Source organism: Canis lupus, chromosome 8 (assembly GCF_048164855.1).
Source record: "Canis lupus baileyi chromosome 8, mCanLup2.hap1, whole genome shotgun sequence".
Lineage (NCBI taxonomy): Eukaryota > Metazoa > Chordata > Mammalia > Carnivora > Canidae > Canis > Canis lupus.
In genome coordinates, this window is record NC_132845.1 from 27,589,911 (window position 1) to 27,617,301 (window position 27,391).

General features: G+C 40.7%; 1 protein-coding gene across 9 annotated transcripts in view; it reads left to right on the plus strand.

Moving 5' to 3' along the window:
- The first annotated feature begins 3,514 nt into the window (after positions 1-3,514).
- SLC35A3 (solute carrier family 35 member A3) overlaps positions 3,515-27,391 on the plus strand; it is a 55,376-nt gene continuing 31,499 nt past the window's right edge. For 2 of the 9 annotated variants that reach the window (XM_072834681.1, XM_072834686.1), the window contains exon 1: positions 3,714-3,798. Coding sequence is in view for 4 of the 9 variants with exons in the window: in XM_072834688.1 (XP_072690789.1) it covers positions 22,799-22,831 (33 nt within the window). In the remaining 5 variants the exon portion in view is untranslated. Of the gene's footprint in view, positions 3,659-3,713; positions 3,825-4,270; positions 4,470-22,766; positions 22,832-27,391 lie in introns of those variants that run through there. The other 7 variants (XM_072834680.1, XM_072834683.1, XM_072834684.1 and 4 more) reach the window with 7 other exon arrangements.

Genomic DNA, 27,391 nt, shown 5'->3' on the forward strand with positions numbered 1-27,391 from the left:
TAAGCTTATTTCACCTCTAAGGCAATGCCGCAAAAGTCTGGATGTTGTTAACACGCATGCTACGCTCCATCTCAGGGCATTAATATCTGTATCAATCAATGTATGCTAGGTTTTGTTGAAATAGTAATAATATGTATATATAATCTTAATATAACAACAAAGATTTATTTCATGTTTATGCTCTGCATCTATTGCAGATTGCTGGGGTGTTCACTTCATATCTACTCATTCTAGGATGCAGACAGATATGCCAGACTCAAAAGCTGAGAGAAAGAAAGTTTGGAAGGTCATAAATTGGCAATTCAGGGCTAGGGCTCTGAATGACACATATAATATGCTTTTAACTGATTGACTGGGTTAGTCACATAGTCCCACAAGAGAGCCAGGACGTGCAACCTGTCATGTACCCTGAAAATCAAGAGCAGGAAATACTTGGGGAACAGCAAATACATAAACAATCCAGCAATGGCATGATCCACCTGCATATGAATTATATAATCAATGTACTCAGGGACTGCTGAATAGAGGCCCAACTTCACTAGAGTTGCAATTTCCTACCCATTTCCAGACTTAAGAGGCCCCGATCAGCTTTTATAGCATAATCGCAAGTATATACTATGCACCTTTCCTCCACAAAGGAATCTGGTGATTTTGTAGGTAACTCTGCCAGGTAGAGGAAATCCTAAAACTTCTATTTATAATTGACCCTGACCCTGAGATAAAACCAGTTCTCTGATGGCCAGACCACTAGATTTTCTACCAATCAAGAACTTAGGGGTATCAGGTCATAACTGAAGCTTTCACCAGAGTCAGTAAGCTTCATGGGGCAGCAATCTAGGGTAATTTCCCCAGTTTTATAATGTACAAGTAGGGCAGATGGCCTTATTTCCATGAAACTATGTCCTGACCTACTGACTCAAAGATTAAGTCTATTATAATAGGAAAAGCCAAGCAGAAGCCAGTGGAGAACCCTTCTTGGCTAAAGGAAGAAATGGAAAGTAAATTCATTTCAAACCTGTCTCACAGATGTTCTATAAAGTATTAAACTCTAGGGGCCCCTGGGTGGCTCAGTCGGTTAGGTGGCTGCCTTCAGCTCATCTTGGGGTCCTGGGATCAAGCCTTACAGTGGGCTCTTTGCTTAGTGGGAAGTCTGCTTTTCCCTCTCCCTCTGCTTCTCCCCTGTCTTGTACTCTCTCTCTTAAATAAATAGATAATTTTTTAAAAAAAAGTATTAAACTCTGGAGATCCATCTCAAAGCAATAGGATCACATGTCCATTGAACTATTAATAACATGGACATGACCTCCCTCAGCTCCTCTTTGAGATAAATGATGGACAAGTATATAATCTTCAGCTATCTTCTCCAGCTTTCTTTACATATAGGTTCTTTGGCCCGAAGAATTAAGAACATGCCAGGTTCAACTGATTTGGCAACTTGATAGAATGAACTAGTTTTTTCTGTTTGTGAGCTTTAATTTCAATTCAATACTTTAAGTTTTTTTTAAAGATTTTTATTTATTCAAATAAATTTTATTTTGTTTATTTATTTTTGTTATTTATTTATTTTTCACGCACAGAGAGGCAGAGACACAGGCAGAGGGAGAAGTAGGCTCCATGCAGGAAGCCCAATGCGGGACTTGATCTTGGATCCCGGACTCACACCCTGAGCTGAAGTAGATGTTCAACCGCTGAGCCACCCAGGTGTCCCCTCAATTCAATAATTTAAAGTGCTATAATAGCATAGGAAAAAAGTAGAAGTGACCCTTGGAAACTTGAGGTCTATCTCTAAGCACTGAAATGTTTTATATTTTAACTGTTATGGACAGATAGCCTTTAAAAATATGTATCACCATAATCTTTGTTCTTTCTTATTTTGCTCTTTACTTTTTTCTCATTGAGTCTTAGGCCATTGGGGCACCTTGCTGGCTCAGTGGGAAAGGCACAGGACTATTGATCTTAGGGTCATGAGTTTGAGCCCTGCAGTGCGTGTAGAAAATTACTAAAAAAAAATAAGGATTTTATTTATTTATTTGAGAAAGAGAGTGAGCAAGAGAGCATGAGTAAGGGGAGGGAGAGGGAGAAACAGACCCCCATAAGCAGGCACCTCAACCAGTTGATCCCTGGGGCCACCACCCAAGAGGAAGGCAGACCACGGAGAGCCATCCAGGAGCCCCCTGCTGGTGTATTTCTAAGACATTTATATCTTCCCCCTTACAACCATACATACTTACTGAGTACCTCCTATTTTTTGAATCAAAAAATATAGCTATGTTAGAATAGTGCCTAGCTATTATGATTCTGTACCAGCCATATTTTGTTTCTAAAATACTTGGACAAACGTTAAGATCTAATATCTATTTCCACATCCAGGGATTTTCTCAAGGTCGTAATACAGGAAACCTCAGAGCCGGTTATTTTTCTAACACACTTATTTTCCTGCACTGTGTCTGTGGAGGTAGCTTGAATCATGTGCAACAGAAACAGACGTAGGCTTCACTCGTAGCCGCTGTTACGAGGAAAGGGATAGTCCTGCCCACACTCTGAAGATCAAACTGGACCTAGAAGAGTAATTTTGGCTTGTCCAACATCCGAACGGGCTGCTGTGGCTGAGGGTTTCCAGCAAGGACACAGGAAGGCCCTCAGCGATCCCGGGGGTGGGGGGTTCAGCGCCGCCTGCAGTCCGCGGCGTGACCTGGGGACCCGGGGTCGAGTCCCGCCGAGGGCTCCCTGCACCGAGCCTGCTGCTCCCTCTCTGTGTCTCTCAGGAATAAATAAGTAAAATGTTAAAAAAAAAAAAAAAAAAAAAAAGGCAGAGCTATGCAAGGGATCCCTGAGGACAGGAAGGGCTTAGGCCCTCGGGACTCAGATCCTCGGGCTCCGTTTGTGTTCTGTGTTCTGCGCGTCCGCCGGCGGGGCAGCGGGGGGCTCGGGCTGGCCTGGGGGGGGGGCGGGGCAGCCGCGCGGTCGGGCTCAGCTGGGCACGGAGGGGCTCGGGCTGGCCTCCGGGAGGGGCGGGGCAGCCGCGCGGTCGGGCTCAGCTGGGCACGGAGGGGCTCGGGCCGGCCTCGGGGGGGGCGGGGCAGCCGCGCGGTCGGGCTCAGCTGGGCACGGAGGGGCTCGGGCTGGCCTCGGGGGGGGGGGGAGGGGGCGGGGCAGCCGCGCGGTCGGTCGGGCGCAGCAGGCCTTCCCGGGCCTGCGGGAGGCCGCGCCGGTACCGCTCCGTCCGGCGGATCCCGCCTCCGCGCTCACGCCCAGCGTCCTCTGCCCTCCGTTTCGCAGTCGGAGCCCCGGGCGGCCGCGCACGCCGGCGGGAGCCAGAGCCTCGGGCCGGCCCCCCCACCCCCGCGCCGCCTGCACCGCGGAGCTCCCCGCCGAGGGCGCCGCGCCTTCGGGCCGCAGCCGCCGAGCGCGCAGCGGGGGCCGCCGAGCCGAGCCGGGAACGGCGTTTGCCCGGGCCGAGGCGGAAGCCGGAGCGTTTGGGGGACGGGACCGCGGGAACCCGGAAACGCTGGGCCGCACCGGGCTGGCGGCGGTGAGGGCGGCGGGAGCCGGCGGCTCGGCGCGGCCGGGGGCGCGGGGGACCCAGCGGGCTGGGCGGCCCGGGCGCCGGGCGGAGCCACCCCCGGGGGTGCGCGCGGCGGGTGGAGCCGCGCCGGAGGTGAGCGTGCGGCGCCCCTGGGGAGGGAGGCGGGCTTGGGGGCGGCGGCGGCGGCGGCGGGCGGGGCGGCGGCGGCTCCGGAGGCTCCGGGGCGGGGAGGCAGCGCCCGGGACGAGCTCCCGGAGCCGGCGGACGGCAAGGTGTGCGGGGGCGGAGGGGCGCCGAGGTAACGCCGGCGCGGGGCGCGGGGCCCGGCTACGCGAGCGCGGGAGCCGACCGAGTGACACGTCGTGCCCCGGAGCGACGACGTGCGGGATGTGCCGCGGGGAGGAGGGGAGGGAGCCCGGGAAAGGGGTGTGTCGGGCGGCCGCGGGGGGCCGCGCGTGTCCGGGCGCCCGGGGCGGGGGGGGGGCATCGGGGGTTCGGGGGGGCGCGGGGCGGCCGGGGGGAGGCCGAGAGGACTGCGGGAGCCCGGGGGGCCGGCGGCCCGCACTCCTTCGGCGGACGCCCCCTGCGCTCCGGCTCCCGCGGGCCTCGAGGACGCGCACGGGCGGGTGGGAGGCCGGCGCGCGGGGCTGCGGGAGCAGGTGCGCGGGGCGCGGGGCGCGGGCGGAGGGTTCCCGCCGCGAGGCTCCCCGCCACGTCCCCTCCACCCGCCGACCGCCTGGCGGGAGCGCCGGCTCACAGGAGGTGAAGGATGACGGTAAACGTCCAAGTGGGCCTCGCCTAGCACACTCCTTACCGTTTCATTGACTTTGTAGCACAGAGACGGAACCTTTTATTCTGTTGTGTCCCATGCAGTATTTTGAAATGGAACCAAGAAGTTTTTTGTTTTTTTTTTTGGTTTGCAGTCCACATTCAACTTTGATAGGTAAAGACGAAATTGGGTAGGGTTTCTCACTTGGTGCTCCTACTTCTTTTTTTTTTATTTATTTTTTATTTATTTTTTATTTATTTTTGGTGCTCCTACTTCTTTTCATTGGTCAGCTCAGCTTGCTTCCTTCAAGGGAATGACTTTGAGGTTTACGTTTCTGATCCTAACATTTCCTCCTGAGGGTAGGTTCTACTTTTTCAGCGTCTCGGTTTACATCGCCCGCTCTTTTTCATTCCCGCTACTTCCTTGCTAAATGTGGTGCTTGTCTCCTCTTACTTGCATTATAGCGGTGGCTTCCAAACTGGCCTTCAATCTGTCGCCCTTCCAGGCTCTCCCCTCATGAGAGACACAGGCAGAGAGAGGAGCAGGCTCCATGCAGGGACTCGATCTCAGGTCTCCGGGATCACAACCCGGGCTGAAGGCGGCGCTAAACCGCTGAGCCACCCAGGGATCCCCCACACCCCCTCCGTATTGCTTCTTAAAGATAGAAGAGTAGTCCCTGGCTACTCTTCCCTCGGAGATACTCAGTGACTCTATTGGCTCCAAAATACATGTAAGATTATTTAGGGTGGCATTTAAGACCTTTCAAAATTATGACTGGCTATGGCTACTGTCAGATTTAATATGTCCCTTTCATTTTTAAAAATTGCTTTATCCCACAAAATCCTATTTTTTTTCTTTAGCCAAACTTCAGTAGTTACTTGGAACTGTTATTTCTTTTATTTTAAATTTATCTTATTCTTGAAGATTTTATTTATTTATTCATGAGAGACAGAGAGAGAGAGAGAGAGAGAGAGAGAGAGAGAGAGAGGCAGAGACGCAGGCAGATGGAGAAGCGGGCGTCCACGCAGGGAGCCTGATGCAGGACTCGATCCCTGGCCTCTGGGATCAGGCCTTGACCTGAAGGCAGATGCTCAACCGCTGAGCTACCCAGGCGTCCCACCTTCAGTTTTTTTCCACGGAGTTCTGGAAATTCTTACCCAGTTCAATGGTGTGAACTTAAAGTTATGAGAAACCTGTATTCCAGAGGACTTGTCACAATTCTTTCCATGAATCTTTTTGAAACAAGGTTTTTAAATTTTTTTTAAAAATTATTTATTTGCAAGGGAGAGGGAGAGTGAGAGGACAAGAGGAGGAGGCAGAGAGAAGCATACTCCTCATTGAGCAGGGAGCCTGATAGGGGTCTCCATTCCAGGACCCTGGGATCATGACCTGAGCCTGAGCCATACGCTTAACCAACTGAGCTACCTAGGCGCCCTAAGACAAGCATTTTTGGTTCACAGCAATTTGGAAAAGCTTTCAGGAAAACATCAGTGTAAAAAAATAACTATCTGTAAATGACAAAAGACCATGGTCAAAGGCCATGGTTAAAGATCTGATGAGAGTTCATTCTAATGCAAGGATATTTGGTTATTTCTGTGACATATTTTGAGATGATAACTGGAATTATGACTGATAACATTATATTCAGATATATCAGATTTTAAGAAATTTTATACAATTTCTAGAACACAATAACATCCACCCATAAAAATATAACCTAGGCAAGTTACACACACTTATTTACCAATGCTTTCTATATCATTTAGCGTATCAAATTAGCCTAATTAGTTTGACATCTCTCCTTTTTTTATAAGGAGAGAGAACAAATCTCTCTTTGGAGACCCTCTGGAACAAAACAAAGTTCCACATTCAAAAGACTTTATTTAGGATTTGATTTTTGAGAATGTTGCCAATATTAAAAAGACACATGATTAAGGGGCACCTGGGTGGCTCAGTTGGTAAAGTGTCTGCCTTCAGCTCAGGTCATGGTCCCAGCATCCTGGGATCCAGTTCTGCGTTGGGCTCCCTGCTCTGGGGAGCCTGCTTCTCCCTCTGCCTCTCCCCCCTGCTCATTCTCCCCCCACTCACCTCACATAAATAAATAAAATCTTAAAAAAAAAAAAAAAAAAAAAAAAAAAACCCCAAAACACCACATGGTTAAATGGGATCATAGCTAGTGCTGTGAAAATCCATTTAACCTAGGTGACAAAACACTGAAGGCAAATAACTGAAAGTTACATAGTTATATATATAAATCTTAGCTCTTTTAGTAGAGAAGACTGTTTTGTTGAGTAATCAAAGACCTGATAAAATGGGAATCACAAGAAGTTATTTTGATAAAGCACAAGATCTTGGGACACCTGGGTAGCTCAGTGGGGTTGGGCCCTGCCTTGGGCTCAGGGCATGATCCTGGAGTCCCAGGATGGAGTCCCACATCAGGGCTCCCTGCATGGAGCCTGCTTCTCCCTCTGCCTGTGTCTCTGCCTCTTTCTCTCTGTGTCTCTCATGAATATATAAATAAAATCTTTTAACAAGAACAACAACAACAAAAAAACCCCACAGGATCTTTGTTTTCTAGACAGATTACTTAAAAGATAAAGGAAACCCATTCAGTCTTATCAAGAGTAGACCCGTAGTTCAAGAAAGCTTTGTTCTTTTAGGAGAAATAGATTCAATTCTAGTTTTACATCAGTATATATTTTATATTAAGGCTCGTTTTTATAATTAAAAAGGGAATAAAAAGGGAATAAAAAATAAAAATAAATAAAAAATTTATTTTTTATTTAAATTATTAAATAATTTTAAAATTATTTAATTTTAAAATAAAATTAAAAAGGGAATAAAAATTCCCTTATAATTAATGCATTCAGTTTTAGCCACTTGACCACTCAAAATAAGTTTCTCCTCTCTCTTCCCAGCTTTCTGTATCCATTTAGTTTTTGTCTTGTCTTTTGCTCTACTCTTCCTCATTCTGGAACAACCAATTAGTCTACTTTAGGACAAAATTACTCTTTTTTTCTTCTCCCCTTATCTCATGATTTTTCATAGCAAAATACATCCTACTTGCCTTGTATACAGTCCCCCCCTTATTTCTAGTTTTTTAATTACATATATTAGAGTGCTTAACTCTTAGAAACCTTAATTCTAGTGAAAACTAGGAAGGAAGTAATTGTGAAATGTTTTTCATACCCCAATATTCTAGTTAACTGAAAAAGTGTACTACAACCACCCCCCCTCTCTTTTTTTAAGTAATCTCCACATTTATTATGGGGCTCAAATTTACAACCTCAAGATCAAGAGTTACATGGTTTACTGACTGAGCCAACCAGGTGTCCCCACATTAATATTCTGTAGATTGGCAAATTTATGATTACTTCATTTCCTAATTTCTACAGGTATATGCTTCCCCATGATCCAGTTTTTTCATTGTGGCACAGAACATGTTTACTAACAGACCCAGTATCTCTGGTTGTTTTGGGGGGTGGGGTACAAAATGGTGGTTTTATTAAATCACAGGGACAGGACCCATGAGCAGAAAGAGCAGCTGCTTCTTGGTTGCTTTGTAAGAGGCCAAAAGTAGGTTAACTTACATTTAGTAATTAATGTTTCTATATTTGCCTTATGTGTGATAATATACATATTCACTGAATATCCATCATTTAAATTTAACTTCACTTCACAAAATTCTCAGGGCATAAGTTACCAAAGAGATTTGGAAAACTATTTCAAGCAGACATATTGTAAAAGATAATTATTGTTGGGATGCCTGGGTGGCTCAGCAATTGAGCCTCTGCCTTTGGCTCAGGCCAAGATCCTGGGGTCCCGGGATCGAGTTCCGCATCGGGCTTCCTGCATGGAGCCTGCTTCTCCCTCTGCTTGTGTGTCTGCTTCTCTTTCTGTGTCTCTCATGAATAAATAAATACAATCTTTAAAAAAAGAATTACCGTTGAAAAGTTTATTTGTGAATTTTTATATTTTTAAACGTTTTAACATTTAAAGTTTTACATTAACTCACTTGTTTTAAATAAGTACATTTTGAAAAAAATACATTTCGATTACTCATGAAAACTTTATGAGAATTTAAGCAGCTAGCCATCTTATTTTTCTTGCTGACAAATTTTGTAACAGATAACGTGTGCTTATTTGACTAGGAAACCCAGGTAGAAGAGCTTTATGTCTGCATTATATTTAATGCTGACAACTCTGGATATATATCCATTTTTTGTTTGGTTGGGTTTTGTTGTTTAGCTAAACAAACAATATTCTTATTTGCCAAAGATTACCTGAGTCATGTGAACTTAACATTTCTGTTAGTTCCTGTATTTCTCTCAGAGAATATTAAATTAGTATAATACTCCTATTTCCATAATTCAATTAAATTGAGCTCTTTTACAAACTCTTTGGCAAGACCATCCAGAGGTAGAAAAATACCACACACCTAAAACATACAGACAAACACAAATGAGATTTTTTTTTTTGAAGATTTTATTTATTTATTCATGAGAGACAGAGAAAGGCATTCTTGGGACTCCGGGATCACACCCTGAGCCAAGGGCCGCTGCTTAACCACTGAGCCTCCCAGGCGTCCTTTTTGTTTTAATTAGATTTTATTTATTGATTTGTGAGAGGCACAGAGAGGCAGAGATACAGGCAGAGGGAGAAGCAGGTCCTGATAAGGGACTCAATCCCAGAACCCTGTGATCATAACCTGAGCCAAAGGCAGACTCAACCACTGAGCCACCCAGATGCCCCCAGCTTTTCTTTTAAATTCTTAGTCATGTATCAGGGACAATGATAGAAAACTCACTAGTTTATTTGTTGAGAAGACTTTTTTTTCTAAGTTTATTTATTTACATAATCTCTACACTCAACATGGGGCTTTGAACTCATGACTATGAGATCAAGGGTCACCTGCTTCTCTGACTGAGCCAGCCAGGTGCCTGAGAAGACTCTAAGTTCATTTGCTCCATATCCAAATAGCTCCCTTTCCCTTTTTAGTGTCAGGGTCATTGTCTCTGACTCTCTTTGAGTTTGGTGGAGGATAGGGGGCTTAAAGTTCAAGTGATGGAAGGCATCTGAGGGTTGAGGTGGGGAGGGAGAAGCCTTGCAGGGGTGGACAGAGGGAGATAGGGGCCTATCAGGAATTCAGGAAGATTGAATGAAGTTGGCAGGAGGAAGGAGCAGAAGCAATGGGAAGGGAGAGAGGTCTTGGAGCCAGTTTGGGAAGCACTTAGGTCTCCCGAAGAAGCCAATGAAATTCCAGATTATACTCAGCAAAATCACGCCAAAAAGAAAGAGATGGCCAGAGTTGGCAGAGTATAAAGCCAGTAGGGGTTCAAGAAGAGGATTTCAGTGGACTGAAAAGTTCTCGTGGGAGGAACAGGATGAAATGGAACAGAGGGACCTTATAAAACCGCTCCCATCAGGCTCCAGATACCAGCTTCCAATTAAACTAACTTACCATAGAGCTCCTTTAAAAAATCCTTTCAAATATCTTATCAGGTTTCAACTGGGGCAAACAGTAAATATTCCAGATAGTATTGAACTCCTTTTTAAAAATATTTTTTTCAAAAAAATTGTTGTTTTTTTAAACCAAAGATAAACCTATCGACTCAAAACCAAAATCAGTAAGCCTTTTATGACTTAACTGTGATGCAAGAGACATCCCCAGAGAAGGTAGAAAAGATGCAGGCCTCGCAGGGTCCAGAACCACTACTAACAATAGCCAGAAGAAAGAGACATGGCCCCATCTCATCCTACCCCCTGCCCCCCACAGCTAGCAACAGTCAGTAGGATGCTGGCTTCCAATGGAGTGCAACTCACATTTCTGTCCAGCCCCTATTCTGTATTATTTCTTCTTATATTCTCTTAACGCCACATTCTTGAGGCTCCTAACCTGATGGTTGAGCCACTTGCACAACCAGGAACCAATAACCTGCATGCTCCAGGCAGACAGAATGCCAACCCAAATTCTTAGGGCACAAAATGAGACAAATGGAAGGTAATAGTTGCACCTTAGGAAGCAAGGATCAATAACTAACGGGTACCCTAAAACCAAATTTCCCAAGAATCTTAATTCGGAGAACTAATATAAATGTTTTTCTTCTGCTAATCTGATTTGGAAAGGAAGGGATAGTAGGAAATTTTACCTTCCTCTCCACTGGGCATTCCAGAGAGATCAGGGAAAGCTGATTTGGTAAGAATTCTTACCCATCTCTGGCTTCTGCCAGTACTTCTGGGGTCCCACCTGCGAGCTGTAGAGTGCATAGGGTATCTCAGCAATTGCATCCTTTGTCACCAGAAAGGGTAGGGGAAGAAAATAATTTTCTCTTTGATGTTCTAAGTTCCTAGCTGAAACTCTTATAATAAAAGACAGATTAACAGGAGAAAAATAGAGGCTTATTAACATATGTTCTCCAGGGGCACCTGAGTGGCTCAGTGGTTGAGCGTCTGCCTCTGGCTCAGGGCATGATCCTGGGGTCCTGGGATTGAGTCCCGCATCAGGCACCCTAGGGGCATTCCCTCTGCCTGTGTGTGGGTCTCTGCCTCTCTCTGTGTGTCTCTCTCATGAATAAATAAATAAAATCTTTAAAAAACAAAAAACAAAAAAACATATGTTCTCCATATATACAAGGTATACATTTAGAAAAACTGAATAACTCAAAGAAGTAGCTTTAGAATTCAGAGGTGCCTGGGTGGCTCAGTTGGTTAAGCAGCTGCCTTTGGCTCAGGGTCTTGATCTCAGGGTTCTCGTCTCCTTGCTCAGCGGGGAGCCTGCTTCTCCCTCTCTCCTCTGCCTGTTGCCCCTCTGCTTGTGCACTCTCTGTCAAATAAATAAATAAAATCTAAAAAAAAAAAAAAAAAATCAGGATTAAATACCACTTTAGGAGGGAAAAGGGAAGAGAGATGTAGGCCTCTTAGGGGAAAGTAAGTGATTTTTAGGAAAGATGAATGGGCCCTTAAAAGAATAGATAAGAAGTAATATAGTTTGTGCCAAGGTTTATCTGGGTGTGGTGTTAATTTCTAATCTGCTCTCCGGTAATGAGTCAGGCCTCCCTGGTTGTTGAAACTCCTCTGGGGAGGAGATTTATGACAACTGAGTTCCTTGTAGAGGATTTGGTTTTAGGTAGATAAGGGAGGTTTGGGGAAAGCCTCCCTTGCATTTGCTGTTTTTTTAAGTACCTACAGCTTGAAATAACCAATATGCTGAAGTGCATACTTTGCAGGTAGCATATTCTATTTCCTTTCAGCCCCATTTTATAGATGAGAATATTAAAGGTCAGATAGTTCAAATAATTGGCCCTCGGTTCTACACACACTCTTTACATTGCTTCAGTTATATCTGAAATGGATGTAATTTGTATTCTCAGATAGGTCTTTCATACAATAGGAACTCAATATGATGAATGAATGACTGGATACACATTAGAATAAATGTAAATAACCTCAGTTAAAGTCAAGTCTTATCATTCAGTACCTGTGAAGTATAATAACTTTTAAGCTTCTTTCTCCTGAAAGTTTTAGAGAGGGAACTTTGTATTTGATATTAACCTGCTGTGGAATTTTTGTGTATGTGTATGAAATTGCAAAAAAATTAAGAGTAAATTGCAGACCCGTCTGCATAACTGAAATCAAACCAGTAGTTAATAATGTCATTGAACATCATCAAACCCGCAGTTAATATTGTTATTCATGTGTATGAATTCATTATTAAAGTTCAGATCAATATGAATTGGTAGCTAAATATTAGATATTGACCCTCTAAAAAGCAGGTCAATCCTAAGTACATTCAACTTAATTGTCTGCTTTAATGAAGGAATATAGTGCTGTGATTATATATTTTTAATGAATGTTTTTTTAAATTTTTATTTACTTATGATAGTCACACAGAGAGAGAGAGGCAGAGACACAGGCAGAGGGAGAAGCAGGCTCCATGCACCGGGAGCCCGACGTGGGACTTGATCCCGGGTCTCCAGGATCGCGCCCTGGGCCAAAGGCAGGCGCCAAACCGCTGCGCCACCCAGGGATCCCATGAATTTTTAAATGTCTTTTGTTATGTGGATTTGAGAGTGATTGGTATATAAATATGAGAGTTTTTACTTTATAAGCTTGAATGGTACTCAGTTTCTTTATCAAACTGGCTACCCAGAATTCTTACTAGTTTATCATTCACATGGGAGATAACACTCAAAAACCAAAGACCCAGTTGTTGTCTAGAGAGAAGTGTTTTGATTGAACAAGTATGCTAGATCAGGAAATAGAGTAGAAATTAGAGTTAAGACGAAGCTGAAACTTTAAGGTCACAACAGGTAAACTGCTAAAAAAGATCATTCCAATAAGAGAAGTGTCTACATACAACTACATACCTGCTCTACCTACTTTTTCTGTAAACGATACGAAGTTTTTTCTGAATTCATGTTTTTTAAGGCAAATTTTATTTTATTTTTTAAAAATATTTATTTATTCATGAGAGACACACAGAGAGAGAGAGAGAGGGGCAGAGACACAGGCAGTGCTAAACCGCTGAGCCACCCGGGCTGCCCTTAAGGCCAATTTTTTTTTTTTTTAATTTTTATTTATTTATGATAGTCACACAGAGAGAGAGAGGCAGAGACACAGGCAGAGAGAGAAGCAGGCTCCACGCACCGGGAGCCCGACGTAGGACCCGATCCCGGGTCTCCAGGATCGCGCCCTGGGCCAAAGGCAGGTGCCAAACCGCTGCACCACCCAGGGATCCCCTTAAGGCCAATTTTAAACAATGTTTCTAGTAGCATTTTCTAACATGAGTCTTACAAAGGTATTCAGTGAATATTCAAATAAAGCACTGTAGTATTATAACCACTTCTTCTGATTGTTATCTTTTAATCCTAATAACCATATTGTGAGGTACATACTATTTTTCTACCCATATTATAGATGAGAGAAAGGAGAGGCAGAGAGGTTAAATACTTTGATTTATCAAGGGGTGGGGACAGACTGTGAAATTAGGCAATCTGAGTCTAAGGTATATTCTAATATACTATGCTGACTGGCCCTCTAAAATGTAGATGTTCTTAAACACTTGGCCTTTGCTGCAAAGATGATGTGAAAGACTTATTATAAAAATTTATAAGCCATGAACTGGTAGCTTTGACTGAGAGAAATCTTGCTTTATATTTGAGCTCTGACATTTCATGCAAGAAATTATATACTTACTATCTCAGAAACTACAGATTTTTAGATCTGTAAAACGAGTGATTTCATTTTACAGATGAAATGAGATTTGAATAGGATAATGCCTGTAAAGCACCTGGTGCAATGTCTGACATGCTGGAGGTGCTCAGTAAATGTTCTTTTATTAATTTAACTTGTGAAGTTACAATTATTAGAAAACATTTAATGAAAACCAGTTTGGCATGGGTGCCTGTATCTTTTATGTATTATATACAGAGATTTAATTCTCAAGGATCATTCTTCCCTTCTGAGAATTTACATATTGTACAGTTTATGTATTCTTTTATAAATCAACATAGACTACATGCCTATTATATGACATACACTGGTAAGGAGATGTAGGAAATACAATGATGAATAAAACACAGAAATGTACGTATGTAAAAAAATTAAATTGATAAAATTCATAACCAGTACCACAAAATATAAGTATAAAATCACATTGATGGAAGCTTTAATCTGCTTGAAACTTGTGAACACTTCACTGAGAGTAGACTTGTATTTTGATACAAGGTGAGAAGTTCTACAGGTAAAGAAGGGAAAGGAAATTTTTAATTTTTTTTTTTTTAATTTTTATTTATTTATGATAGTCACAGAGAGAGAGAGAGAGAGGCAGAGACACAGGCAGAGGGAGAAGCAGGCTCCATGCACCAGGAGCCCGACGTGGGACTCGATCCAGGGTCTCCAGGATCGCGCCCTGGGCCAAAGGCAGGCGCCAAACCGCTGCGCCACCCAGGGATCCCTGGGAAAGGAAATTTTTAATGAAAAAAAATTTTTTAAAGCGTGGAGCCTAATTATGGCTTGAACTCATGACCTTGAGATCAAGATCTGAGCTGAGATTAAGAGCTGGATGTTGGGATCCCTGGGTGGCGCAGCGGTTTGGCGCCTGCCTTTGGCCCAGGGCGTGATCCTGGAGACCCGGGATCGAATCCCACGTTGGGCTCCCGGTGCATGGAGCCTGCTTCTCCCTCTGCCTGTGTCTCTGCCTCTCTCTCTCTCTCTCTCTCTCTCTCTGTGACTATCATAAATAAATAAAAAAAAAAAAAAAAAAAAAGAGCTGGATGTTTAACTGAGCCACCCAGGTGCCCCAAGGAAAGAGTATTTTTAATTTTTATTTTAAAAATATTTTATTTATTTATTCATGAGAGACAGAGAGAAAGAGGCACAGACACAGGCAGAGGGAGAAGCAGGCTCCCGGCAAGGAGCCGAATGTGGGAGTCTGACCTCTGACCTCGGGATCACGCCCTGAGCTGAAGGCAGCCGCTCAACCACTGAGCCACGCAGGCTCCCGGAAAGAGTGTTTTTTAAATAGGGATATTTGTTCAAAGAATGCATGAAGAAAAAATGTTTGAGACAGGTCATAGTTTATGACAGAAAATTTAGATCAGGGCCAGATGGTGAGGGACTGTTTTATGTGAGTTTGTACTCTATCTTCTATTGATAGGGAATTCGTTAAACTTTACAAAAAGGAAGGAATGTGATCAGATCTATTCAGCTCTATGGAGGATAGAGTTGTGAGAGGCTGAAGGCTGACCCATAGTTGGGAGGCAGAGTGACATGAGACTTGAACAATAAATACTGAACAAGCATAACTGAAATGTATTCATAATCTATGTAGTTTATAAACCCATGGAATATAAAAACTCCTAAGACTGTAGGTTTACTTGGGAGTGGTGTCAATTTCCTGTGTAGAAAGGGTGGTAGTTAAAAAAAACAACCTCTACATAGCATTTGAATTCTAACAATGGAATTTTGTCCTTAGGGGAGGGTTGTAATCTTCCCTTAATTAGCCCAAGCAGAGTTAATAGCTAGAGTTCAAAAGCTTTTTTTTTTGTCCTTGACAGCCTGTCAAACCATAAATCCATAAATAGTATCTAGTTTTATATGTTCTATCAAGTTTCAGGTAAATAATTTTAGACACATTTTTCCAAAAGTTTTACCATTTGTGAGTGCTACAAAGAAAAACATCTTAAGGCCCCTGATCTTTCAGTTTATCCTCAGCCTGAATTAAATAAATAGCTAAACATTATTCTTAATTATCCTTGTACATTTTAATACTTAAACATTTAAAAAATGCTGGAACCTTCTTATTAATGCTAGTGCTTCGGGAACAATACTATCTTATAGAATGAATATATTATGTTTGACTTTCTGCATATAGATAGGTATATTTTATTTTATTTTATTTATTATTTTTTTAAAATTTTTATTTATTTATGATTGTCACACGGGGGGGCGGGGGGTGGCAGAGACACAGGCAGAGGGAGAAGCAGGCTCCATGCACCGGGAGCCTGACATGGGATTCGATCCCGGGCCTCCAGGATCGTGCCCTGGGCCAAAGGCAGGCGCCAAACCACTGCGCCACCCAGGGATCCCTAGATAGGTATATTTTAGATGGCATGTTTTGATACACATAGTATACCTCAAAATGGGAAATAAATCCTGTTTAAAGGAGTCAATTTGAGAATAGTCTAGTGCAAAGAGAAAATTTTAAATTGGGAATTGTTTTCTAGATTATAAACTGTGTCTAATTACTGCTACTAATATTTTAGGTTATAAAAACAAAGACATGAATAAAAATAGTGACGATCTGTAGTTTTTGCCTTTCATGTCCTTTAAAATAGTAAAGAAATTAATATTTTCTAAAATAAGCATTAGTAGAATTACTTTGTAACAGGTCCTTATGATGAGGTAGCAGGGCTTAGCTGAGAACAAAGCACAGCTGAAAAAATTTTTAAAAATCCTGGAATCTCCTTTTTGTTTACCTCTCCCAATTTCTGGGTATATAATCAGCCACTCACAGGCCTGGGGCAGCAGCAATTCCTGCCCTTTCCCTGTGCTTTAATAAAACCACCATTTTGGGGGATCCCTGGGTGGCACAGCGGTTTGGCGCCTGCCTTTGGCCCAGGGCGCGATCCTGGAGACCCGGGATCGAATCCCACATCGGGCTCCCGGTGCATGGAGCCTGCTTCTTTCTCCCTCTGCCTGTGTCTCTGTCTCTCTCTCTCTCTCTCTGTGACTATCATAAATAAATAAAAAAATGAAAAAAAAAAAAACCACCATTTTGTACCAGAGACATCTCAAGAATTCTTTCTTGGTCATCGGCTCCGGACCTCATATTTTAAAACGTCATCACTTATCTTCCCTATGGAAGTGTTATTACTAACCATTTAGTTTTGTGAACAAAGCGTATGGGCTTCAAATTTTCCATAACAGAATGTCATTAGAGCAATATCTCATTTATTTGGTATCCTTGATTTTTTCCTGAGTCTGGCATTTATTTTAAATAATATTTATTGGGACACCTGGGTGGCTTAGCGGTTGAGCATCTGCCTTTGGCTCAGGTTATCCTGGGGTTCCGGGATCGAATCACACATCGGGCTCCCTGCGAGGAGCCTGCTTCTCCCTCTGCCTGTGTCTCTGCCTCTCTCTGTGTCTCTCATGAATAAATAAGTAAAATCTTAAAAATATATATTTATTAAGCACAAACTATCTGAGGGGAACTGTTGTATGCACTCTTCAGCATAAGCCAGCTTTCTTGGTAACTGATTGATTCTTTTTTTAAATTTTTTTTTTTTATTTATGATAGTCACAGAGAGAGAGAGAGGCGCAGAGACACAGGCAGAGGGAGAAGCAGGCTCCATGCACCGGGAGCCCGATGTGGGATTCGATCCCGGGTCTCCAGGATCACGCCCTGGGCCAAAGGCAGGCGCCAAACCGCTGCGCCACCCAGGGATCCCAACTGATTGATTCTTTTGAGTACTGAAAACTTCATTTTAACCAGTTTTCCTCCTAAACATTTTAAATGTTTTCTGCCTAAGTAGACATAGAATGGAGACCATTAAATTAAATTTTAATTAAAATTGTTAAAATTAAAAAAATATAGATATCCTGTGGCTATTGTAACAAATTATCCCAGATTGGTTGCTGAAATTTTTAAAAAATAGATTCTCCCAGAGTTTTGGAGACCAGATCCAAAATCAATCATCACTAGGCTGATCATCAGTGTCAACAGGGCTACCTACGCTCCCACTGGAGGCACTAAGGAAAAATCCATTCCTTTGTCCTCCATCTCGGTGGTTGCAAATCTTTGGTTTGTGGCCAAATCACTAGTCTGCAAAGCCATCATCTTCAAATCTCTCTCTGAATCTATCTTCACACTGCCTTCTCGAGTATTTGTGTTTTTTTTCTGTCTAAGGACATTTCTGTTGGCATTTTGGGCTCATTCACTAATACAGGATAATCTTCCCATCTCAAGATCCTTAATTTCATTTGTAAAATCCCCTTTTCCAAATAAGGTAGCATTTACAGGTTCTAGGGATTAGGACCTATATCTTTGGGGGCCATTATTCAGCCTACTACAATCCTCAGGCATATTTTCATGAATGTGCACTATGATATAGAGATTCTAAGAATATGTAGAGTATAGGATCCTAGGACCCTATGAAATTATAAACTCAATTTGCTTTTTTTTTTTTTTTTTAAGATTTCATTCATTTATTTGAGAGAGAGTTTGAGCAGGAGGAGAGGCGGAAGGAGAAGCAAGACTCCCTGCTTAGTAGGGAGCCTGATATGGGGCTAAATCCCAGGATTCTGGGATCATGACTTGAGCCAAAGGCAGACACTTAACCAACTGAGTCACCCAGGTGCCCCTCAATTTGCTTTTTATTTGAAGCCCATGACAGGATCAGACTTTGGATTTGTTTTTCAGAAATATTGACTGTAGTTAAAAGAGATAAGTTGTTTTAGGGGTGTCATAGAAGCTTTCTGTACCTTACCTGGACTATGGGCTGTGAATATAGGGTCTCCAGTTTATTATTTTCATTCTTTAAGTTTTCTAGTTATTGTAGAAGCAATAAGTGAACAACACTATATGCCAATTTGCAGTAAAATGTTTGTGCCAACTACTTGATCACTCAAACCCTTATGTTGAGTATAGATATTTACAGGCAGTAGTTTAAGTGATTTTTTGTCTTAGCATGGTGAACTACTAGTATCTCTTTCACCACTGGTAATAGGGTCATTAATGGCCTTAAATCGAGTCGGATCAGGAAGCTGCTTACAGATTATTCTCAGTGGTTCTGTTACACGAACCACATTTGGTACCAAAAACTATTATCAGTCAAGGTTCAGTAGAGAAAGAGAACCTTTCACTATTATACAATAAGGGATTTATGATAGGAATAAGACCTTTCACAATTATGGGGAAAGTAGGGTAAGTAAAGATCTGAAAAGAGAGTGTTGGGGGGAAGCAAAGGGTATTGAAGGATTCCTGAAAAGTCACTAAGCAGCCCTCCTGAATGTCTAGTGTGGGTACAAAGGTCAGAGCTTTGAAAGGAATCTAGGAAACAAGGCATATCCTATAGCCAGAACTGGACCATGTAATCGAGCTGATGGAAAGGTATATAGAAAGCTGTCCTCCCTGTGTAGCAGTCTTTCTCTGTCCACAGTCAAGAGTCTGGTGGAGACCCCAAGATTGCTAGAACTCATACAGCAGTTCGGCAATGTGGCAGGATACAAAACCAATGCCCAGAAATCAGTGGCATTTCTATACACTAACAATGAGACTGAAGAAAGAGAAATTAAGGAATCAGTCCCATTTATAATTACACCCAAAAGCATAAGATACCTAGGAATAAACCTAACCAAAGAGGTAATGGATCTATACCCTAAAAACTACAGAACACTTCTGAAAGAAATTGAAGAAGACACAAAGACATGGAAAAATATTCCATGCTCATGGATTGGAAGAATTAATATTGTGAAAATGTCAGTGCTGCCCAGGGCAATTTACATCTTCAATGCAATCCCTATCAAAATACCATGGACTTTCTTCAGGGAGTTGCAACAAATAATTTTAAGATTTGTGTGGAATCAGAAAAGACCCCAAATAGCCAGGGGAATATTGAAAAAGAAAACCAGAGCCGGGGGCATCACAATGCCGGATTTCAAGTTGTACCACAAAACTGTGATCAGCAAGACAGTGTGGTACTGGCACAAAAACAGACACATAAATCAGTGGAACAGAAAAGAGAACCCAGAAATGGCCCCTCTATGGTCAACTAATATTCGACAAAGCAAGAAAGACTATCCAATGGAAAAAGGACAGTTTCTTCAATAAATAGTGCTGGGAAAATTGGACAGCCACGTGCAGAAGAATGAAACTGGACCATTCTCTTACACCACACACAAAGATAAACTCAAAATGGATGAACGATCTAAATGTGAGACAGGAATCCATCAAAATCCTAGAGAACACAGGCAACACCCTTTTTGAACTTGGTCACAGCAACTTCTTGCAAGATACATCTATGAAGGCAAGGGAAACAAAAGCAAAAATGAACTATTGGGACTTAATCAAGATAAAAAGCTTAAGCTTCTGCACAGCAAAAGAAACAGTCAACAAAACTAAAAGACAACCTACAGAATGGGAGAAGATATTTGCAAATGACCTATCAGATAAAGGGCTAGTATCCAAGATCTATAAAGAACTTCTTAAACTCAACAGCAAAGAAACAAACAATCCAATTGTGAAATGGGCAAAAGACATGAGCAGAAATTTCACAGAGGAAGACATAGACATGGCCAACAAGCACATGAGAAAAAGCTCCGCATCACTTGCCATCAGGGAAATACAAATCAAAACCGCAATGAGATCCTACCTCACACCAGTGAGAATGGGGAAAATTAACAAGGCAGGAAACAACAAATGTTGGAGAGGATGTGGAGAAAGGGGAACCTACTTGCACTGTTGGTGGGAATGTGAACTGGTGCAGCCACTCTAGAAAACTGTGAAGAGGTTCCTTAAAGAGTTAAAAATAGATCTGCCCTACGACCCAGCAATTGCACTGCTGGGGATTTACCCCAAAGATACAGATGCAGTGAAACACCGAGACACCACCCCAATGTTTATAGCAGCAATGTCCACAGTAGCCAAACTGTGGAAGGAGCCTTGGTGTCCAATGAAAGATGAATGGATAAAGATGTGGTCTATGTATACAGTGGAATATTACTCAGCCATTAGAAATGTCAAATACCCACCATTTGCTTTGACATGGATGGAACTGGAGGGTATTATGCTGAGTGAAGTAAGTCAATCGGAGAAGGACAAACATTATATGGTTTCATTCATTTGGGGAATATAAAAAATAGTGAAAGAGATTAAAGGGGAAAGAAGAGAAAATGAGTGGGAGGTATCAGAGAGGGTGATGGAACATGAGAGACTACTAACTCTGGGAAATGAACAAGGGGTGGTGGGAGGGGAGGTGGGCGGGGGGTTGGGGTGACTGGTTGACAGGCACTGAAGGGGGCACTTGGGATAAGCACTGGGTGTTATACTATGTGTTGGCAAATTGAACTCTAGATAGATAGATAGATAGATAGATAGATAGATAGATAGATAGATAGATAGATAGTCTGGTGGAGAGCATGAGCCTGTTTTTGTGCAGAAGGATCAGCAGTTGTGAGGAAGAGCTGACCTAGAAAGGGGAAGATTGAGGATAACTGGAACCTATTTCTCTGTTTCTGTTTTACCACATTTAACCCTGAGTATTTTCTGAAAGTGATGGCTCTTGTGTCTTTCAAGTTTTATGCAGACTTTGTATTTAGGCAATTTTAACCTAGCACCATACAGATTAAGGGACTTTGGGAAATATATTTGAGTTTAACTAAGTTGACATAGGTATCATCATTTTCCTATGATATTTTTCTCTTGTACCCTAAGTCATAGCAGTTTACATACTTATACTCTTTCTTGAGTTATTTGAATAAGGTGTCTTCCAAGCTAGAGGATAAACTTCATGAAGAAACAGACTGTATTTGTCTTGTGCAACATTGTGTACCCAGTTCTCATCACAATGCCTGAGTATTGTATGTATTAAATATTAGTGGCAAGTTACAGAGTTATATGGTACCTTTATTTTTCACATCTGCCCCCGATCTCCTTGGTATTGAATATTTATTAATGGTTAGTGCCTGTGGACCTTACCTGGCATTTATACTAGTCTCTGTTGTTTTAAAAATAACTTTGGTTTTCTTTTTTTCTTTTAATAGAATATCTTAAAAGGGGGGCGGGGCAGCCCTGGTAGCTCAGTGGTTTAGCGCCGCCTTCAGCCCAGGGTGTGATCCTGGAGACCCAGGATCGGGTCCCGCGTCAGGCTCCCTGCGTGGAGCCTGCTTCTCCCTCTACCTGTGTCTCTGCTTCTATCTCTCTCTCTGTGTCTCTCGTGAATAAATAAATAAAATCTTAAAAAAAAAAAAAATAGGGGGGTCCCTGGGTGGCTCAGCGGTTTGGCGCCTGCCTTTGGCCCGGGGCGCGATCCTGGAGTCCCAGGATCGAGTCCCACGTCGGGCTCCAGGCATGGAGCCTGCTTCTCCTTCCTCCTGTGTCTCTGCCCCTCTCTCTCTCTGTCTATCTTAAATAAATAAATAAACAAACAAACAAATAAATAAATAAATCTTTAAAAAATAGAATATCTTTAACTTCTGTCTAGCTTTAAGTGGAGGAAATGGCTATAGCAGAAAGTGGTAGAGCAGTTTAGCACAGAGATGAGGAATGGGAAATTGAGGCACCACACATTCAAAGGGGATCTTAGAGCTATACTAATTAGATCATTATGTTTTCTAAATTACTGACATTATATAAAGACTACTATAATACTGAACAATTTTTAATCTAAAAATTATAATGCAAATAGGTTTTGTATTTGTATAGTTGAAGAAATATTTGAGTATTATGGATTTTACTCCGTGTAAGAATGGAAATGCTGCAGTAGTGAAAGAGCAAGTTAAAAATTGACAGTGGTGTAATTTACATACTGGTGATATTTGCCTTATGTAAACAGACACCTGACACATTGAGGAAGAAAGGAAAGGAGAAACAATGAAAAGTTGTTTTACTTAGAATGTAATAGGAACCTTGGATAGTAAAGAGTTGATTCTTAAGTTTTACTGAGCAGGATTGTGCTTTTTCTTCAACACTTAAAAGTGAACTAATTTAGTGGAAGTTATGATTTCTATCATAGAAACAAAATTGATTATACCAATCGGATAAATTATCTTTAACTCATTTTTCTTTCACTTACAAAAAGTAAAATTTTTTGAATTTTCCATAGGATTATTATGGATTTCAAGTATGACATATTGTTGCTACTTTTAGGAAATGCTGTGGCTAATTTTGAGGTAGTTTGAAAGGAATATATAAATATCAGTGGTCAGAAGTAAAGGCAGTGTGATTAATTTTGTCATTATTTAGCATTTAGTTATAGGTTGCAGCTTTAAAGTTTGGCATCATGGAAGAAAATGGACAAAAAATTGCAACTGAGGTCAGTATTTTTGTATGTATTTATTTGCTTTTTCTGTTCATTTGGGAAAATCTTAAAAGATCTATGTTTACCAATAACTGTTTCTGACTAGCATATAGTGTGAACTTTTATTTACCTAGCACTTTATAATTTGTGTTTTCATATGTACTCTATTAAATCATTAACCTCTAGTAGATTATTATACTATGTACTTGAGTATAGTTCAGAACTAGTGTTTAGAAAATGTAAATATAGCTTACTCTAAAAACCATAAGTTAAGAAATTTAGCCTTTTGTTTTTACAATTGAAGCAAATTGATATGCAGAATTTCTTAGGTATGTAATAGTCTTTAAAAATCTATGTAAATTTTATTACAATTTAAAAACATTGACAAAACTTTTGGTCTTTTAGGACTTTTAGTAGCTGGAGACATATCAGCAAAATGCAGATATTCTTGTTTCAGCAGAAATAGTGGGCTTCATATACAGTCCTAAAAATTATATGCATATACATTGATAAGCTATTGGAATAAGTGTATAGCTAGACTGATTTTCAGATTTACCTACAAGGACCTATCTGTGTCTGAAAAGATGAGTAAAAATTATTAGTATATAATGTTTTGAATATTTCAAAATTTAGTTAATGCATATCTAATGCAATTAATGATGGTATATAAACTCATTTCTCACTAATCCTGATTAATGTGGAGGTAGAGGTGGTAGCAGTAGTGTACATTAATCATATATAATTCATGTAATCTTTATTTTTAAAACATTTTAAGCCTTTAAAGTAACTCAGAATTAACATTGTAATGCAAATATCTTTGGAAGCTACTTTTTAAAGAAAACGAAGGACATCTAATTAGCATATAAAATGTACTTATTTTGTACTTTCTAGTGTGTTTGCAAAACCTTTTTTTTTTTTTAAGTAAGTTCCATGCCCAGCATGAAACCCAATATTGGCCTTGAACTCAAGACTCTGAGATCCAGACTTGAGCTGAGATCTAAAGTCAGCGGCTTAACTGACTGAGCCACCCAGGCACCTGTAAAACCTTTTTGTTCTTAAGATTACTAAATAATTACTAGAATCTCTTTGGACTCTAAAGAGGATTACTAATATTTTTTTGTGCAAAATGTAAAAATAAATTCTAATCAAGCTGTCATCCAAACTCATCAGATCCCAATGAATGAAGTTTTGTTGTACATTTTCCCCCAAGAATTGAGATGAGATTTAAAAATAATAAAACAACAAATAAACGAATAAATAAATAAATAAAATAACTTTATAAATACCAAACTTATCTAACAATTCAGAGGAAAAATAATGATTAGAAAGCAAATGCAAGGGATCCCTGGGTGGCTCAGCAGTTGAGCATCTGCCTTTGGCTCAGGGCATGATCCTGGAGTCCTGGGATCAAGTCCCACATTGGGCTCCCTGCATAGAGCCTGCTTCTCCCTCTGCCTATGTCTCTGCCTCTCTCTCTGTGTCTCAGGAGTAAATAAATAAAATCTTAAAAAAAAAAAAAAAAAAAGAAAGCAAATGCCAGATCTATTAGAGTGACTAAGCCCTGAAATATTCCTTATGTAAAGTACTTTTAGAAGTACTAGCAGTGTGATTGCTATATCAAATCACACATTCAAAAGGTTATGTTTATAAATTATTATAATGCAATAATTAAATACCATTAATTGTACAATAGTTCATTGTTTTTTTTTAATTTATTTTTTATTGGTGTTCAATTTACCAACATACAGAATAACCCCCAGTGCCCGTCACCCATTCACTCCCACCCCGCCCTCCTCCCCTTCCACCACCCCTAGTTCGTTTCCCAGAGTTAGCAGTCTTTATGTTCTGTCTCCCTTTCTGATATTTCCCACACATTTCTTCTCCCTTCCCTTATATTCCCTTTCACTATTATTTATAGTCCCCAAATGAATGAGAACATATAGTGTCTGTCCTTCTCCGACTGACTTACTTCACTCAGCCAATAGTTCATTGTTATATATGCTATATATTATATATATGTTCAGTCTATGATTTAAAAATTCAGGCAAAAGTTTTGGATGAAACAATTGAAATTAGATTAATAGAATCATGTGGGTGTGTGTTAGAACTGGAAGAGACTTGAGAAATCTTAAAGAATTAAATTTTAGAAAAATAGCTTAAGATTCTTGTGCCTTACATAATGTTTAGGAGCTACTTGTTGAAAGATTTTAAGGAAATTTTAAAATTTTTAAATTTAAAATTTTAAAAGGAAAAGGATGCTGAATATTTATAATGGGTAAATAAAAGGTCTACTCTGATGGAATATTAGAATTGTTAAAAGCAATGAGCTAGTCTGTATAGCACATAGCAAAACAGTGCTGAATAGAGTAAGGAAAATGCTGAATAATCTATATATATATAGTTTGATGCCATGTGCATATATGTATATATATGTATATTAATGTAATTATGACTTACAATTATATCTATATATGTATCAGCATTTTTCAATAGTAGACTAGAAATACATACTCTAAACTCATAATAGGTTCCTACTAGGAGGGAAAAAGGAATAGGACTTAGAGTTGTGGCTTAAAGGGGACTTTGCCTTTAGTTGTAATGTTTTATTCCTTTACAAAAAGAAAGATAAACAAATGTGACAAAATTGAGACATCAGTTCTGGGTGTTGGAATTATGGATATTTACTATGTTCTTCATACTTCATTGAATTTTAAAATTCTATTTTTTCCCCCTCAAGAAAGATCTATCTTTTAGGAAAAGGTGGAACTTTGTAATTACAAGACTTTATTTTCCATGTTACTAGGAAACCCAAAAAAATTTTGAAAACTTTTAAGTAGAAATATGAAATGCTCTAGGTAATTTATTATGGCTTTGCTACTAGAGTCCTGGGTTTAGGGATTTCCAAAAAAAATGAAATAAAAATTATTGATGAAATATATACCAAAATATCATTAGATGTCTTTGTACAATTGATTATGGTTCAAATTTTTACTAATTAAAATAAGTTTCTACATTTTTCCAAGAATATACTGCTTTTTAAAATAAAGTAATAAATGCTATATTTATTTATTTATTAAAGATTTTATTTATTTATTCATGAGAGACACAGAGAGAGAGAGAGAGAGAGAGAGAGAGAGAGGCAGAGACACAGGCGTGGGACTCGATCCCGGATCCTCAGGATCAGGCCCTGGGCTGAAGGCGGCGCTAAACTGCTGAGCCACCTGGGCTGCCCCAATAAATGCTATTTTTAAAGAACAGAACAAAATTTCGTTCTGATAACTAATCAAGAAGAGTGCATTTTTCAGGCTTTAGCTATTAAGATGAAAGTGGAACATCTAAGCATCCTTGTTCTTCTGATCCTGCTATAAATCTGAGAGCCTCACTGAACCCAAAGTGAGTTCAGGGAGCTTACTAACCAGGGACCTAAGAAAAACGTGGACAGTAATTTGTTGACTGGTTTGTAAGGCTTTGATAGTAAATCAAAAAAGCTACATTTGTGAGAGAACTTAGCACAGTTTCTTGTTGATCATTGGTTTTTTAATTCTTTTTTTTCTTTAAGATTTTATTTATTCATGAGAGACACAGAGAGAGAGAGGCAGAGACGTAGGCAGAGAGAGAAGCAAACTCCATGTAGGGAGCCCAATGTGGGACTCAATCCCGGGACTCCAGGATCACACCCTGGGCATGAAGGCAGGCCCTGCTCAACCGCTGAGCCACTCAGGCATCCTATCTTGTTGATCATTGGTTTACAAGTTTTTTAGATAGGAAATTTTAATGAAATAAAGAATAATATGGAAACTGGAGGATTAGCAATACTTGAAAGGATTAAAAAAAGAGGGGGAATTAGGTGGCAACAGAAGAAAATTTAGGGAGGACTAAAATTAAATCTTAAACATGAGGTTGTTTAGAGTTTGTGTGTTCAATGGTAGAAAATATTGTACACTTTAAAATGAAACAATATTAATCTTACAAATTATAGAAGTAGATTATGATCTTTGTTTTGGTAGATTTCATATTTATGATTTGCTGTGAATTTATGGTCTGTATTAAGTGAAAATATTTAGTTTTATCTGCATTGTACTGTCATCCTTGTAGTGTGTATAGCTTCTTCTTCTTCTTCTTCTTTTTTTAAGATTTTATTTATTTGTCCATGAGAGACACAGAGAGATGCAGAGAAAGAGGCAGAGACACAAGCAGAGGGAGAAGCAGAGGAGAAGCAGAGGGAGAAGCAGGCTCCATGCAGGGAGCCCGATGTGGGACTCGATCCGGGGTCTCCAGGATCAGGCCCTGGGCTGAAGGCAGCGCGCTAAACCGCTGCGCCATTCGGGCTGCCCGTGTGTATACCTTCCTACCCTGAAAGCTCTCTGAACCTCATACAAGTGGAGTTTTTATGGAGTTCGCATCATGTAGGCATGATCAGTTGATCACCCAGAAAATTACAAGGGTATCAGGAGCCCCGTGTCAGGACCAAAGACCAAATATTAGAATCAAAAAATACTGGGCCAAAGACCAAGTATTATTTTTATTTATTTATGATAGTCACAGAGAGAGAGAGAGGCAGAGACATAGGCAGAG